At 37.2% G+C, this 17,344-nt stretch overlaps 1 protein-coding gene across 7 annotated transcripts in view; it reads left to right on the top strand.

Annotated features, from left to right (window-relative positions):
• Positions 1-17,344, top strand: part of ARID4B (AT-rich interaction domain 4B) — an 83,894-nt gene that overhangs the window by 64,360 nt on the left and 2,190 nt on the right. For 6 of the 7 annotated variants that reach the window (XM_081186199.1, XM_081186198.1, XM_081186197.1 and 3 more), the window contains exons 17-23: positions 3,561-3,803; positions 7,197-7,281; positions 8,510-8,702; positions 12,467-13,660; positions 15,052-15,159; positions 15,642-15,857; positions 16,387-16,533. In XM_081186199.1, coding sequence (XP_081042325.1) covers positions 3,561-3,803; positions 7,197-7,281; positions 8,510-8,702; positions 12,467-13,660; positions 15,052-15,159; positions 15,642-15,857; positions 16,387-16,533 — 2,186 coding nt within the window. The remainder of the gene's footprint in view (positions 1-3,560; positions 3,804-7,196; positions 7,282-8,509; positions 8,703-12,466; positions 13,661-15,051; positions 15,160-15,641; positions 15,858-16,386; positions 16,534-17,344) is intronic. The other variant, XM_081186201.1, reaches the window with a different exon arrangement.

The following is a 17,344-nucleotide window of genomic DNA, read 5'->3' as shown; positions in this document are numbered from 1 at the left end:
TGATCGAGCCTCATTGATTTCTACCAGATACTGTTGTTGAGTGTACTTGGTTTGAAATGAGGAAACTTCACAGGATACTGTGCTATGCTCACAATGATTTTTTTTGGGGGGGGGGATTCAAGTTAGTTAGGCATATCAAAGTGCTGCTTGATATACTTATTTCAGTTGAATTGCATTATTGATTATATAGGAGTGAAGTGTTCGGTTCCTTAGATTGTGTTTCTGGAGTTTTGCAAAAGATGTTTCTCAAGAGAGCAATTATCAGAGTAAATGATGTATACTATGCAAAATGGCCACTAATGTAGAAGTAACAGAGTAGTTTGGAATTTGGAAGAGGGATTTACCCTAAGCAGACTCTAGATACAATTAATATTTTTCCTCTTTCAAATATGATCAGAATGATTACTGCATTGTGATAGTAAATCCTTTATACACTAACTAATATTCAGGCTCGTCTTTTAACAGTATTTACTTTTATGATTATCAAGTGTGTCTGTTCCCTATAAACCTTTTAACTTAGTTGCAGTCTTCTGTTGTCGTTGGCTGGTTTCTTTCACTTTCCTTTTCTGAAGGTTGAAGCTCCTGTTCTTTGGGACAGTTTTTACTTGAACTGCTTGAGGCAGCTTACATATGGGAACTGCTTACATCATCATCTTACTGTGTTATCTTATTGATGTACTTTGGGATCCATCATTCTAATGAACTGACCTTTCAGTTGTCTGCTTTACAACACTACCATTTAGCCAAAATCTTCACTTTACTGGAGTTTTTAAAATACTATTTAAAAGCTTATAGACATCACCATCTGCTATGCAAATACTTTTTATATTAGGTTTACCAAAGTCTGAAATACAAGAAATCTAGCTTCTGTCTGTATGCAGATACGTAAAGTAAGGTTTCTTGAAGGCATACTGGCCTATCCTGGCAACATTTTCCCTCAGGACTTCTGCTTCATGGTATTCAGTGCTTTGCTTCTTTTCTGTATGGCAAGATTTTCAATCTGGGAATAGAATGCTGTGGTCTTCATAGTACAGAGCTATTTTTAAAAATCTATTGAAAAACTTGGAGGCATGTATTCTTGACAGTTCTGCTGTTCCCTGACGTGAATATTCTTGACATTGGTTGCATCTTTGTATCTTCCATCTGTGATTGCAAATCACTCTTCACCCCTTTTAAACATATATTTTAAAAAATGATCTCCGCTTTAACTTTATTATGCATCCTGGTATTTGGTTCCAGAAGATGTTATAACTTGCTCTGAGGATTTGAGGATTATTTAATTTGCTGAGATTTTCACGCTTCCATAATTTTTTCAAGTTTTTAAATATTTATTTTTTTGCTGCATTGAAGGTTAGATACTCACTTTAAATCAAAAGAGTGAGAACTTAAGGGCACCAATGGCAGTGTTTTGCCTTTTCCTGATTTATATAATTAAGATTTCATAATAACTTAATACGAAAAATGCACATAATATTAAAAAAATAGAATTTTCTGTTTAACAGGAACTTATTCATTAGTGTGCTGCCTAATATTTAATAGATTTGTGTGTTTTTTAAAGAATTGAAAGCACTGATGGTGTAAAATTGATGTTGGAAAGCAGGGGACAGAAGAGAGAGATATGCTGAAATCTATGCAAGTGTTTCTAGATCCCTTTTAGATGAGAAACTGAAAATCAGTTACTAACCCCGCACACCCAATAGTGCTTTTTGGTTAGCTTTTTAAATTACAGAATGGCTTTATGCTCCCACCCCTTATGCTGCAAGACAAAATCAATACATTTTGAGATGATCATTCCTCAGGGTCCCTTCCAATTCTTTGAAAAGGTGTGGCTGAATATGCTGCATGGGGGGGGGGGGGACTGTTGTATGACAAACAACAATTGAAATGGGGGAGAACATGCTTGTTGAGCTCAAAATCCCTACAGTTGTTTCATTGATATTCCCGTTGAAGACACATGGGCAAATTAAGTTTTAGCTTGTTCTTTCTGGGAGATTGATCCCTTTTTATATGGGAAAAGCATCTGAATTACAATGAAATTTGTATCCTTGGAACACTGGGAGAGGAAACCATATTACATTCATTTATATGAGAAATGGTTTTTTCTATATGAAATGCTAAAAATTAAAATTTAGATTATAAATTTCTTGCAAAGCCTCTTTCTCTAGCTGTAACTTGTTCAAAAACATTTTACAATGGTTTTGAAATTTTCTCCAAGAAGTGCTTACTTATTAAGCATAATGAAGTAAGCACATTGCCAAATCCAGTTTATTATTGGAGACAAATTAGAATGGATGTGTGTAACATAGGAGAGAAAACATGCATAACTTAAACTATCTGTTCTGGTCACAGCACTTGCCGCTGGGTATGAGAAAAGCTGCTTTTTATACTCAACAAAGGCTTGGTTCTTCAGCAGCAGAAACAGCTATGGCAAAAACAGCTAGGGAGAGCTTCAGCATGTGGTTCTCTCTCATCCAACTTCTCCCTCTTTGGATTTTTGTCAAGGCTTATGAAAAATAGCCGCCAATTTTGGATGCTTGCCTCTTCAAAAGTCATGATTAAATTCAGTGGGAAATTCAGTGCCCATGACTTCTAGGGAGAGGACCTGAAAAAAAATCTGTTAATTAAAATTCATAAATATTGGGTTGAGTTTTTAATTTTGAAAACTTAGACCACTACTTTCTGTGTCATGACCAGGATCCAAAGAGCTATTTTATACGTACCCAAGGGTGTGGGTGTGCCCATTGAGATTTTAAATAGATACACACCTGCCTCCTTCTTCACAAGCTACTTTTGAAATTCATCCTAATGTCAAAAGAGTTTTAACCATGAGGCTTGGGTTGCTACTGCTTTCAGTATGCGGAATTAATTGCACAATTTTTTGAATTGAAGCCTTAGCAACGAAAGCATACCTGTGCTTTTAAAGCAGTCCTTTGCCAACTAATGTTATGTTCCAAAACAAAAAAAAGACCTCAGTGTATACTCAGTTGGTAGAGCATGGGACTCTTAATCTCAGGGTCCTGGGTTCAAGCCCCACATTGGGCAAAAGATGTCTGCATTGCAAGGGGTTGGATTAGATGACCTTTGTGGTCGCTTCCAACTCTAGAACTCTAGGAGTCTATGTTCTGAAAACTAGTTATGTATGAAGCACAGTGAAAAATTCAAATACATTCTATAGGGAGAGACAGAGAAATATGGGCCCAAGAAGCGGGGGGAAGAGGTCTCAGCTAGCATCTTGGCTTTTGACTGCATCTTTAATCTTCATAGATGGTGGTAAACGTTTTTTTCATTAAAACAAGTCATCTTTTTAAAATCTTCTGTAAGTTTTAAAGCTTCTTTCTGTCACTATTCTGATTGCTAAATTCTTGTCTATATTCTTGTCAGTTGACAATATAAATTAAAAATTCTCATCTTTTAAGGGATTTCATATATATTTACATATATATATGGAGCCTGCTGTTCTTCACCCTCTATGCATCCGCAGTATTAATCAATATACGCCATTTGGCACAGAACATTTTCCCCAATCTTTTTATTAACTGACATTTTTTAAACCTTTCAAGCAATGGCACCATTAAGGAGGAAGAAGAAGATGAAGAAGAAGCAGAAGAGGAGGAGGAGGAAGAAGAGGAAGATGACAACAATGAGGAAGAAGAAGAATTTGAGTGTTATCCACCAGGCATGAAAGTCCAAGTGCGGTATGGACGAGGGAAAAATCAAAAAATGTATGAAGCTAGTATTAAAGATTCTGATATTGAAGGTGGAGAAGTCCTTTACTTGGTGCACTACTGCGGATGGAATGTGAGGTAATTGAGATTTAGCTAGTGATTACTTCCTTAAAAATACTTCTAAAATACACTTGTGTATTTTAAAACACACTGAATATTGAATTTTTTTCAATATTGCTGCTCTTTGGAGATCATTGTACTGTATAAAATTATTTATATTATAGGATATAGCCACAGCAACTGAATAGCATATAGATCAAGAAAAATAATCTTGTTTGGACTCCTTTCTCAGCATTATTTTAAGTAGTACATAACAGAGAAATAGCTTATGGCTCTGCTCATCATGTAGTATTGGGCAACACACAGCTAGATCTTTACACATTTCTCAAAGTCTAGCATGAAAAAGCAAAGCATACATTTTACCATGAAGTAGAGGTGAGGTTTCATTTGGAGTAACTGGATTTCTATCTGGATGATTGCATGCATGCAAGAATCTTATCGTTCATTTTCAGCACTTAAACCAGATGACCAGCTTCTTTGAGCACCTAGGATTCTTATGTGCATCTTTGTGGACAGTAAATAGCTGACTTTCACTTGGCCAGACCTGGTTTCTTGTTACCATACACTTCTAAAGAAGATTCATCTTGCCATAGTTACTTGTGTCACTGATTTTATGTCTGAGCATCTTCCTCTTATTATGGCTTGCTGCTGTAATTTAGTGCTTTGGGGAAATGGTGGGTTTAATTTTTGCCGAAATTGTTCTTGACTTCTTTTATGCCATTAATTGAATTTTCTACTCCGTGCAGTTCTCAAATTGCTGCTTCCTCAGGCTCTTTCAAAAGTTTGTTTTATGGATATGTGTTTTGCAAGGGCTTTTGTAACAGGCCCCATATTTCTCATTTAATACTCATGTAGACCTTCTTATCATCTTTGCTTGCCATTTGGATCTTCATTGCTTTTATAGTTATCTTTGTCTCGGAAGGTTGGAGAGATGCCATATTAGACTTCTCTGATGTTGGCAAAGTCAGCCATCATGAGTCATAGTTGGAAACTCTTGTCATGCTACCTTCTCTATTTTCATAATGGAGCTGTGTTCAATGAAGTCATTGCTTATCAGACAAATAAGAGACTGCTAGTAAAGATTTTGAATTGTAGGATTTTCTTTTTCTTGCAGTATTTAGTTTCCTTAACTGTTGACTTGCTCACATGTGTCTTCAAACCAAGTTGAGCATGTATTGCAAAATAATACATAATAATAATAATAGTTTTGCCTTCTATGTTCAAGTGTAAATAGTGAATACACAACATATGACTTGCAAACTGATGTAATGAACTTGTATAAAGCTTTTGATTTTTTTTGTATTTCATTTCCTTTGAAAAGGATGTATATTTTATATACAACACTACTCAAGCAACACCCTTTTTCTCCCTAGCATTAGAAAGAAGTTGAAAGTTGAGCTCAGGCTTTACTTGCTTCATTGTGAAAGAACTTTTATTTATAGGCTTTAAACTATTTTTATTTATAAGAGATCCAAGAGCAGCTATAGTTAAGTTTTGAAATGATATTGGTGTTAGTATGTAGAAATGATAGATTTGTGAGCGGTTGACTATAAAGTCTTAATTGTGGCTTGGGTGATTTGTATTGAATGTATTCCAGTTTGAAACTCTAGCTTTTGAGGGAAAGATTTAGATAATACTTATAAGGGCTAGAGAATCCTGTTAATTCATGTGATTGTTTAGTTACTGAAGGTTTTCTATTATGTATATTTAACTTTGAGTGTGACCCTTAGAAACGTTGTACTCAATAGACCATCAACATAAAGCCACTAGTTTAAATTTCCCCTAGAGGTTGTGCCCTGAGGCTCTTGCTAATTCCCTACAAGAAATGCAAACCCTAAATCTGAGATTGGACTTTTCAGCCTCAGTAGAAAACAGAGTAGAACTTTTTGTCCTGAAATCTAGGCATACAAAAGTGTGTGTGTGTGTGTGTGTGTGTGTGTGTGTGTGTGAGAGAGAGAGAGAGAGAGAGAGAGAGAGAGAGAGAGAGACAAGAGAGTGATATTTGGTGGTTATATTTAGGGTGTGTGTGCCTATTAAGTTGTTTTCTCATTGCTTTTGTGGCCTCTTGTTCTTCAAAGCAATTTAATAATAAAAACGTACCTTTGTGGTTCTCTGTATCCTTCCTCCACGCTCCAACTCAAAAAAAGCAATAGCAAATTGAGATGCCTTTCACATCTGTCTTTCAACTAATAATATATCATGTATGCCTCACATCATAATTGTAGACCCTTCACTGTTGGTTTGTAATTCTATAACCCTTGGACAGACTACATATCTTTACTGTACATCAATATTTACACAGATGATTTAGGCTAGGGATCCCATGTGAATTTAAGCAAATCAAGGAATTGTCAGTTTTGCATAATCAGAATTAAATTGCTACAGGACCTGAGACAGAATGGGTGGAGGGTCTACATACATTTGTGCATTAAGAGAGTCAGAATGCTTAGGTGAGTAGATAGTTATTTTTAGGAGGTGGCAGCAATAGTTGAAGGTTTGTTATTTGGCGATTGGAGTTAGTGGAAGGAAAGAGACAGCTAGGAGTTTCAGTTCTGTCAATCAAATGTAGACCCTGCAGTCGTCTTTTGTGGAAGAAAATAGCATTGATTCATAGCCTGACTCATACAATTTCTGTTTAGACACTTTTTTGAAGTAGGGAAATGTGGCCTTCAGCTTGAAACAGCTGTTAACTATGTGTTCAACAGTGCTAGTGCTAACAAGGTGGCGACTCATTCATACTCTTTCTGCTGAATTTTAAATGTTAAGCCACTTTCATTCTGTCTCCTGAGTTGGATGAATATGACTGTCAGAATTCTGTATGATATGTTGTCAGTAAGTTAAAATAATGTATTTATGGTTCTTCTTGCTTTGAATATTTTATTTTTCATTTTGTAAGAGTTAGTCAAAGCATAAGCTACATTTAATTGCCATGAAAAGTTTCTGAGTTATTTCAGAGTGATTACTGGAGATAACCAAGTATGTGCTGCCTCCAGTAATGGTGTTGGTATGCCTCTGAACACCTATTCCTAGGAAGTACAACTGCAGAGAATCCTGTTGCTCTCATGTCCTGTCTGCAGGCTTCCCATGTGCTGTGGGACCTACTACTGTGAGAACAGAATACTGGACTAGGTGGGACTTTGGTCTGATCCAGCAGGGCTCTTCTTATGTGCTTAAAAAGTTATTATCTGTATTTCTACTTGTTGTTCCTGTAGACTTGGGGAAACTAATCTGGACCCTCCAGGTACTATTGGACTCCGATTCCCATCATCTCTGACCATCTGCCATGTTGGTTGGGATTGATGGGAGTTGGTGTCCAACAAGATCTGGAAGCACCATATTGGCTACCCCTGCTGAAGACCATGCTTTGAATATCTCCCAAAATGTAACATTATGTATTTTATTTCCTTGTAGGTATGATGAATGGATCAAAGCAGACAAGATAGTGAGACCAGCTGACAAAAATGTGCCAAAAATAAAGCATCGGAAGAAAATAAAGGTTGTTGACTTTGGACTACTGCTGAATATATTCATATTCATATGAATAGGTGGAGGAGAAAAGACCACATACTTATTTATGATAGCAGCTGTTCTAGTTGGAGGGAATTTCAGTGCCACAAGAATGTTGTTTCATATTTACTTGTCATTATGTACCTGAGTTAACATAATACCGTGAAGGACAAAGCCAGTCATCCTATATCAGACCCATATTATGTGTTTGGCAACTTATTCATCAAAACACAACAGTAGGCATTGTGGTGTTTTTTTATGGGCTCAGTGTTGCTTAGTTAGATAACTGTTTGTTGGTTTGTTATATAGATTTACATACTGCCCTTTATCCAGTATGGAACATTCACAGTTTCCAATATCATAGAGCTTTTTTCCTAGCAAATATGAGAAATCCATGATAGAGAAAGTGCAATTTAATAATGCAAACCCCCAGATTCCATTTAGGACTACACTGAGACTATCTCCAGTGTCATACATATAATGAAGCTCTTCACTTACTTATAGTTTTCACCCTGTTTTGAGATATCCCTTGACCTAGAATCAATCACCTGCTTAGACCATCACCCAGAGAGTGAGCAGGACTCAGCATGGGTCCTAATAATGCTCTTTCTTGGCAGGCTTGTATCCAGTGATGTAATTCAGTAGACAAAGGGTTCAATCAGTGGAACAAGGAGGAAAGCCATTTTTGGTTATTTCCCTTTTACACTCTAAATCTGCTCTGAAGGATCCCCAAACCTCTGGAACAGATTTAGAGGGTCTGGGGGAGGGGAGTTGTTGCCAAAGAACGCTTCCTTCTCCATTCCACTGATGGAAGCTTTAGTCAGCTGAGTGACACCATTGGATGCAACCCTCACATTCGTAGCATTCTGGAGGTTCAACATCAGGTTCATTTATGAGGAGGGACGTGAAAAGCTTTTGTGCAGCAGCAGAACTGTTTCCAAAATTTCAGAAGGTACACCCTCACCAGTTTCACTGGAAAGTGTGTATATGTGTCTATGCACATATTTGGGATTTGTATTTTTCTTGTTTGTTTGTTGGCAGGAAATTCTAACAAAGATAAAATTCCACTTATGGAACTCTTGTAGAAAGCTTAATATCTGCTCCATTAGGCTTCCTTCTCCTCAGCATGTGTGATACCTTTCCAGAGTTTTATGCTCAAAACTCTTAAGATAAATAGTATGGCTTAATTAACTGAATATATTTTTCTTATACACTAGAATAAAGCAGACAAAGAGAAAGATGAAAAATATTCTCCTAAAACGTTTAAATTGCGACGCTCATCAAAACCACCTTTTCATGCCAGTATATCACCTGAGATGGCATCCAAATCAGACTGCGCTGAAGCCAAAACTTCTGAAACTGCTCCAAATAAATCTTCAGAGATTATTTCTATCCTTAATGGACTGCAAGGTAATAGACACGTTCCAGTTTATTGTGCAAACATTTTTCTAGTACTAGGGAAGAGAATCCTTTATGTAGCACAGGCTTTAAACAGACCCTAGTCGCCTTTAGTGAATAAGAACCATGTTCAGACAAGAAAGCCTTGCTGAGCCTTGTCAAACTGCCATTAATAACCAACACATGCACTCATCTCTAAGTGTTTTCATGTAGTGATATGTATCAGTGTCAAGGGTAACATTTATGCAAACACATGTGTTTGAGAATACGTGTTAATAATTATTTAATTTTTCCATTGGTGGAGTAGTAAATTCTGTGGACACATTTGTGAGGTTGATGCTAAGAAACAATCCAACACTAAATGGAAAATTGCACAGAAAATAGCTATTTCTTATTAAGTTTTTGGAATTAGTTTGTAACTTTTTTGTACTGTGTGCATATGCTGCATGCATTGTGCAATGAAGTAACCTTTTGTATAAGGATTATCTGCAGTGGAGATGCAGTCTTTATTTCTTGGAGCAAATACTTTTCTCTAAATTTTCTGTTTTATTTCTTTACATTTCATGGGTCGAACCCAAAGGTAAAATGGAGCAAATGTTGCTTATTTTGCTGCAGTGATCAAGGCAATACTGACATGTTTACTCCTACCACATTAGCATGAATGTTTAGAATTACAATACTTGAGGAAATTATCTCTACTGATGTAATCTGTTTAAATATAGGGATCTAGAAATTATTTCTTTTTGAAAATAATATTTATTACTTTTCCAACAATTTAAACACAACACTACAAAAAAAGAGGGGGGGAAAGAACAATACAATACAATACGAAAACACAACATAACACTGACACATAACCAAACAAAAACAGTTTAAAACACATCAAACAATTTCAATATCTTATCTTTCATTCACTTATTTCAACGATCTCCTCACACCTCCCTTTTAGTATTCCACTTCTGTTAATTGTTTCAGCAATTCCTTTCCATCTTCCTCTGTTTTCTATCCTATAATTAGCTTAACACATTCTAGCCTTATTATTTCCTTTAATATTCTATTAATCTATTTATACTTAATTCCTTATAACATTTCTACTAAAGCCATATAACTTCATTCCAACATTCTTCTAACATTCATTAATTTTACAATATTTCTGTAAATAGCCTTTAAACTTTTTCCAGTCTTCTTCCACCGACTCTTCTCCCTGGTCTCGGATTCTGCCAGTCATTTCCGCCAGTTCCATATAGTCCATCAACTTCATCTGCCATTCTTCCTAGAAATTATTTCTCCACCATGGAAGTATTGTTCTTAGCTTAGCACAAAAGCCAAATTCAATTAGTATTGTGTGTAAGATGTAGTGCAACACCTAGCGCCACTGCTATTATTATTATTAGTCTCTGTGACACATAAGCTTGTGTGTTGTGATTCACATGACAATGTCAACTCTCAAACATCTTGTGTTAACATTATGTTGGATCTCACCCAAGGAGAGAACAGAAGGCAAAAATAAGAGCTGATAAAGAAGAAAGAGGGAAGCACATTCATGTATTTTGAAATCAATAGTACTGGTGACTAGCTTAAGCATGACCATTCATTTACTTAGTACAAAGTATGGATAAGAATCTAGGCTCATTAAGAAACAGGAAAACTATAGCAGGCCGGAGTAAGTAATCATGTAATCTCCTAGCAGAATGTCTTTGTGTGAGTGAGTTGCCCCCTCTTCTTTTTTGTTCTTTAGTTTCCTACCATCTACATTCATCTGTTCCTAGTTTGTCCTAACATTTTCCTTTTTTATGGACATCAACACATTTTTGCTTTTCTGTCTGTTACTAGATATTGCAACTCACATTTTATTTCATTTCACTCACATCCTAGTAGTTCCATTCCTCCTTAAACAAACTTGTGGCTTCTAGTCTTGGGTCAGAATCCAACGAACTACTTTAGCTGAGCCCAAAGGCTTGTGTTTGCTGAATGGAATTATTGGCTGATTTTTCTGAACAGCCGCTCTCCATGAAAATCTTCGAAGTTTTAAAAGCCATCTTGATCAACAAGCTGCTGATCAAGAAGATAAATATAAAGTCCCCTTGGGCTCATGAAATTGATTGCTCAGTTGTTTGAATGTTGGACCTGGTCCCATACAATATGGTATCAATCTGTCATTTCTCACAATGGAACCATACTCTTTATGTTGCTCCTTTAGGGAGTCTTCGTTCTCTTTTCCTTTCTAATTCTTCAGTCTTAGAACATGTGGGATTGATTCACTTTTATCCTCCAAAGAATATTGCATTTCCTTTTTAAAGCCATTTCTCTGATAAAGCCTTTTGAAACCATCCTCATTTCCTTTTCGTCTCGTGCACTTTCCTTTGAGTCTGTTTCATCATTTGTATTGCAAGTTACAAGCTATCTTAGATTGTTTGAGAAAAGAATATTTGTTTTTGTGGTGTTTGTGTAAAGGTTTTTATTAATTGTATCTAAAGGTCCAGTTTGCATTAATAAACATAAAAAGTATGGTTTTTGATGCAAAAACTTGTGGAGAAGCAGGAATAATATTACTTGCAAAAAAACAACAACAATCCATTGAGGTGTTCTCATTCATTGGTAAAACACAAGTGTTGTGTGCAGGAATACCTGGGTTCAATCTTCACCATCTTCAGTTAGGGCTGAGGAAGAGACCCCTGCCTGTAAACTTGGAGAAGTGTGTAAATCAGTTTAGACAATACTTAGCCAGGTGGACCAATATTCCAACTCTATTACAGCTTCCAGTGTCCACTTAAATGATTTTTTTTAATAAAAAGAGGCTGATGTTACACAACTGGATTGAGGACTGGTAAGGCATTTTAGCCCAGGCCCGCACAGAGCATGGAACAGCTGGGTACACTTGTCCAGGACCTCAGAGGGCTAAGCCAGCTGGGTGGGGGGTGGCGGGCCTGCCAGGGGCTGGCTGTACTTATCATGTTTGAGTTTATAACTTTATTCTAACAAGACTCCTGCCCTGGGTCCTCAGACAAGATCTGCATGGGCCTGTTTCAGCGAGCACTGAAACCTGGAAATAACCTGTTCCGGTACTTCCGGGTTTCAGCACATCCGTAACCTGAAAACGCATAACCCGAAATGTCTGTAACCCGAGGTACGACTGTACTGCCCTTCATCCATAGATCTCGGGGCAGTTCACAACATAAAAATACAAGATATAAAAAACAGAATACACAATAAAGACAAGAGTAAAAACAAACCCATAACCCACCCTCTCTCAAAAGAATGCCACATGAGAGGAAACCCCATGTATTTCATGCACATTGCCAAACACATGATTAGCACTCTTACTTATATGTGATTGCATATTAGGAGTAAAACCTAGGCATCCCATTCTCTCCATCAGGTTATCAGTGCTATAAAAGATGAGCATGTAATTTGTATGCTTAACTGGGAAGATTTTTGCATGCATCCATATGTACATCATGCTCCTATGAGTGAAGATGTATTTATCAGGGCCTCAATCACTTAATAGAGTTCCAGAATACTATACAAGTTCCTTGGTATAATTACCCAGCAGCATTGTGAGAATTGCAAAACAAGAACTGCCACCAGTATAGCTCTAGCATTTTTAAAAAATCATGTTTGATTTGCTTTTTAAGAATACTGAATGCCTAATTTTAATAGATATAAAGATTCTGAAGCCTAAAACAAATGTTTTTTTATCAATATAATTGTAATATATCCAGAAATATAGTTAGGATGATGGTTTTTGCAGTTGATTTTCTTGGTTCCTCCCCCAGCTTCTGAAAGTTCTGATGACAGCGAGCAAGATGATGACCAAAGTCCTCCAAGTGTTTATAATAATGGTAAGGAAGAACCACAAGATGAGGCTTTGAGCCAAGGTAACAATGAACTCTGTCCAAAAGAGCAGAACAGCTTGCCCTTTCCAGAAGAGGTCAAATCCCTTTCAGATGCCACAGCATCCAAACCAGCATCCAAATCTCCGGAAAGACTACGTAAAGAATTGGCAGAACTATCTGATGATACTGATTATGAGGGAGAGAACGAAGCCACCAAGAAGAAGAAAGATGTCAAGAAAGAGGCAGTGGATAAAACAAAGCCCCCAGTGAAACGTGGAAAACGAAGATACTGTGTCCCAGAGGAATGTGTAAAAACTGGGTCACCTAATATCAAGGATGAAAAATCAAATGGCAAAGACATGTTAAGTTTGGAAAACAGTAGCAACAGTTCCTCAGATGAAGATGAGGGGAAAACTAAATTAAAAATAACACCAACCAAGAAGTACAATGGTTTGGATGAGAAGAGGAAATCCTTACGGACAAATGCTTTTTATTCCGGTTTCTCTGAAGTGGCAGAGAAGAGAGTAAAGCTTCTAACTAACTCTGACGAAAGGCTTCAAAACACCAGAGCTAAAGATCGAAAAGATGTCTGGTCGAGTATTCAGGGGCAGTGGCCTAAAAAAACCCTCAAGGAGCTTTTTTCAGACTCTGACACAGAGGCAGCAGCTTCTCCGCCACATGTGTCTTCTGAGGATGCTACACCGGAGCAACACCTGCAAACTCTCGTAGAAGAGACTTCTTTTCCCAGTTCTAAATCTGAAAGACCTTTGCCACTCAGCACAGAAATGAAACCTGTCGAGGAGAAGCCAGCTGAAACGAATGACAAAAAAGTTGAATTCCCAAGCAGTGGCAGTAATTCCGTACTAAACACCCCTCCCACAACACCTGAATCGCCCCCGTCTGTAACAGTAGCAGAATCCAGCAGACATCAGTCCAGCGCGTCTGTGTCTGAACCACTGGCACCAAATCAAGAAGAGGTACGAAGCATCAAGAGTGAAACGGATAGCACAATTGAGGTGGACAGTGTTGTAGGGGAACTGCAGGACCTGCAGTCTGAAGGAAATATATCTCCTACAGGCTTTGATGCCAGTGTCAGCTCCAGCAGCAGCAATCAACCAGAACACGCTGAGAAAGGTATAAACATTGTGCTGTTTAGCTTTTATCACTTTTCCAAATTCGTTATTAATGTGTTGAGTTCCAAGGTTTCTGTCTGTCTTCAAGATGTCTTAAATCTCTGTGAAAACTGTACTGTTCAGAAAATGGAATATAATTATCAGTGGGTTGGACCCAAGGCTTCCCTTCTGGGAGCAGATTCAGCCCCATATATTTTAGAGTTGAAAGAATGCGTCTTATTATTTAAAATGAGAGATGTTAGGAATCCGATATTAATACTGAACTATGTGAATGTGCCACTATTCTTTGCACAAGTTTATCTCACAAATGAGAATGAAAATATTTTGTTATCTCAAAAGTTGTCCGGAAAATGTAATTGAATGGCTACAGTCTAATAGATTATATGGTCTAGTAGATTATAGTTAACCATGGGATCTAACAAAATTGTTTTGAATTTCAGTACAGTATTAACTACAGTACAATATTTATATATTTTGCTAAAGAATGGTGCAGCTGACTGAAGAGGACATCAGACTGCACATTTGATCTTCTTTATCCGCTTGTCACTGCCAACCAATCCTGGTTTGCTCTACAGCATTCTTCCATTTCTGCTCTGTTCATGTTATCTGTTGTTCAGCATAGTAGTTTTACATGTCCTGTGAAATGTAGATTACTGTCTTTAGAAACTATGATAAAATTGTCTCAGACTTAGTTAAATTAATAGACAGCTGAAAACAACAAAATCTTTCAAAAACATACAAGCATGATTAAGTGTTCCTATTCTATTAAATTTCATCCCTAGTATGGTAGGCTTTTTATTACAGGAGTATTGCATATTTTCCCCCATTTTCTAAAGGGATTTCTAAACTAAGAGTGGCCATTACTTTATCATTCTATTAAAATGATAAAAATAGTTGCTTGAAAGTTTATTTTAATAACATATGTCTTGTTTTTTCTTCTCTCAGTTTTAAGGAATCATCTAACAAAATCCTTGCTTTGAATAAATCAGAGTATCTAGCATTCATATTTTCTATGGCTGGACCCAAAAAAGGGATATGGCTATGCAGGAAAGGACCACACACACAGCTGCAACTTCACATCCTGCTTTTGCCACATTAGTTTCCACTGCCTTAGAGGCAAGACGCTTTCTAAACTGAACGGTGGTTTGCCTCTTCAGTAGCAACTGCTGAGACAAAAGCAGCAAGCAAAGCTCAGGTTGTGCGTGCGGTTTTTCCCCACATGGGTATGTCTCTTCTTTGGTCTAGGCCTACTTACCTTAGAGAATTTGCATTGAAGCAGGAAGCAGATATTTTAAGTTAATTCCACTTCATCGTTTAAAAAGTAAACATTGGTGTCTCTGGTATGTAAAATACATTGTGTAATATCTTGTTCTTGCTATTATTTTACTAAAGCTTGTCCAGGCCAAAAAAGGCTCAAAGATGTCCAGGGAGGTGGTTCCTCAAAAAAGCAAAAAAGAAGTCACAAAGCATCTGTGGTGAACAACAAAAAGAAAAGCAAACGTAAGTATAGCAAACTTCAGCTTCAAACTTTAGAGAATGTCTTTGCAACAGTTTGGGGCCTGCTTTTGGGTCAAACCTTAATATCATTCATGTTTCTCACAACTGAGAATAAAGTGTTGTTGGAATGAAGAAGTTATAGAATCTGTACATACAAAAAAAAAATTGTATACCCCCCCCCCCGAATGAGTTCTCATAAGTGATAAGGGCTGCCTAACCATATCAAATTGTGGAATTCCTTGCCCTCTGGCACCAGGGCCAGGTACCACTCATCTCTATGGAAACAAGTGTTACGTTTTCTCTTCCAGTTACCTGTTTTAAACTGCCATTCTGTTTTTATTGGAAGATTGCAGCCAGATTGTCTGCGTCAAGATTAGTTTTACCCCGCAGAAAGAGATGCATCTTATAATTGGAAACAATCATTCAAAGGGGTGCTGAGATTTTTAGAAATATGCTAAACCTGTGTTTCCTATGTGTTTCTTCAGCAAACAGCAGTGATAGTGAAGAACTTTCTGCTGGAGAAAGTATCATCAAATCTCAGCCAGCAAAATCAGTTCCTGCAGCAATGAAGTCTCAGAATACCAAATCTCCAGCAAGAACACAGTCTCCAGGAAAGTGTGGCAAAAATGGAGAGAAGGATTCTGATCTCAAGGAACAGAACAATCGCTTGCCAAAACTTTACAAATGGAGTTTTCAGATGTGTAAGTATGGATTTCTTGTTGCTGTGCCTGCACTTTTGAATGTGTACCTTCTGCAACCCCAAGGTTGTTGGAGGGGCAAGGGAATGACCCATGTTAGCCTGTTTTGCAACAAAGGCAAAGACGTTTGTAGTATTTTAAAGACTTAAGAGATTTATTATAGCATAAACTTTCACGTTGCATCTAATGAAGCAGACTCTTTGCCTTGAAATCTTATGGCAAAATAAATATACATAGGTGGTTGGTTGGTTGGTTTTTGTGGGTGGTGATTATTTGATTCCTAGTGGCAGTAGCTACTGATACAAGAATAACCTTGATAAGTAGACTCATCCAGTCTTCCCAGTTTTCTATAAAGAATAATTTATTTCTAAACACTGCCCGATTTTTATTTAATTAAATCTAGAATTTGTATAATGCTATAAATTTGTTGCATCTCCTTCAGTTTTGGTCTATCCCTCATTTTGTGTTATTTTTCATAAGGTGGAAGAATTAAGATTTTGCATTGAGCTAATGAATGTTGCTTTCTCTGCAGCTGAGCTAGAAAATATGAGCAGCACAGAGCGCATAGCAATCCTACAAGAAAAGCTACAAGAAATCAGGAAACATTACTTGTCTTTAAAATCTGAAGTAGCTTCCATTGACAGAAGAAGAAAACGTTTGAAGAAAAAAGAGCGGGAAAGTAAGTAATTAGGTCTTGAACACGTTGACGAAGTTAGAATTTGACTCTTGGGTGTCTCTTAAAATATTAGGTATTATTTTGTGAGTATTAAGGGACCGTTTCAATCTTATCCTAATCTGAGCCTGAATGCTGTCCCTTGCTTCTCACATTGTTATTTTTCACATGCTCAGTGGCTGCCTCTTTGATTCTGTACTTGAGCAAAGTTAAAAAACCAAACCAAACCAGTGCAGAATAAAAAGCGGAGGCATTAATAAAGCTCATGCTCATCCCTCCTCTATGGGCAAGCATTGTAAAAGAAGAGTGCAGGAATTGCTCCATGTAGACCTATTTCCCATCCAGTGTACATTAAAATAATCACAAGGAAGCAAACACGCTTGTGAGAAAGTTAGGATTATCTCATTGCAACCGCTCAATCCACAAGTGCTACCTGATTGTACTGTTTATTAGGCCAGGAGGAGGAGCTGGCAAACAGATCTATATAATGATAATGCACAAAAAGGTCTTATTACAAAGCAACAGTGTGAGCCTATGTATAGTGTGTGATGGGAAGTGGATCTTTAGATCATATTTTCCTTTCCCTTGCTGCTCCTTCAAATGTAATGTCTACACTGGGAGATAATGCAGTTACTGGAACACGGGACATGCCTCACCCAGCAGTCTTAAACACATCTGGAAGATTAACTCTGAAGCAAGTAAAACTACTATGTTTCAGACAAATACCCCAAACCTAAGTGCACTAAAATGGAAGCAAGTTCCTTTCATCTCAGGGACATTTACTATTTCACTTAAGATCAAAGGCAAAATCCTTCCA

The sequence above is a fragment of the Podarcis bocagei genome (assembly GCF_964188305.1).
Source record: "Podarcis bocagei genome assembly, chromosome: 3".
Taxonomy (NCBI): domain Eukaryota; kingdom Metazoa; phylum Chordata; class Lepidosauria; order Squamata; family Lacertidae; genus Podarcis; species Podarcis bocagei.
The sequence above is the reverse complement of the archived record's forward strand: the minus strand, read 5'-3'. Positions and strand labels throughout refer to the sequence as shown.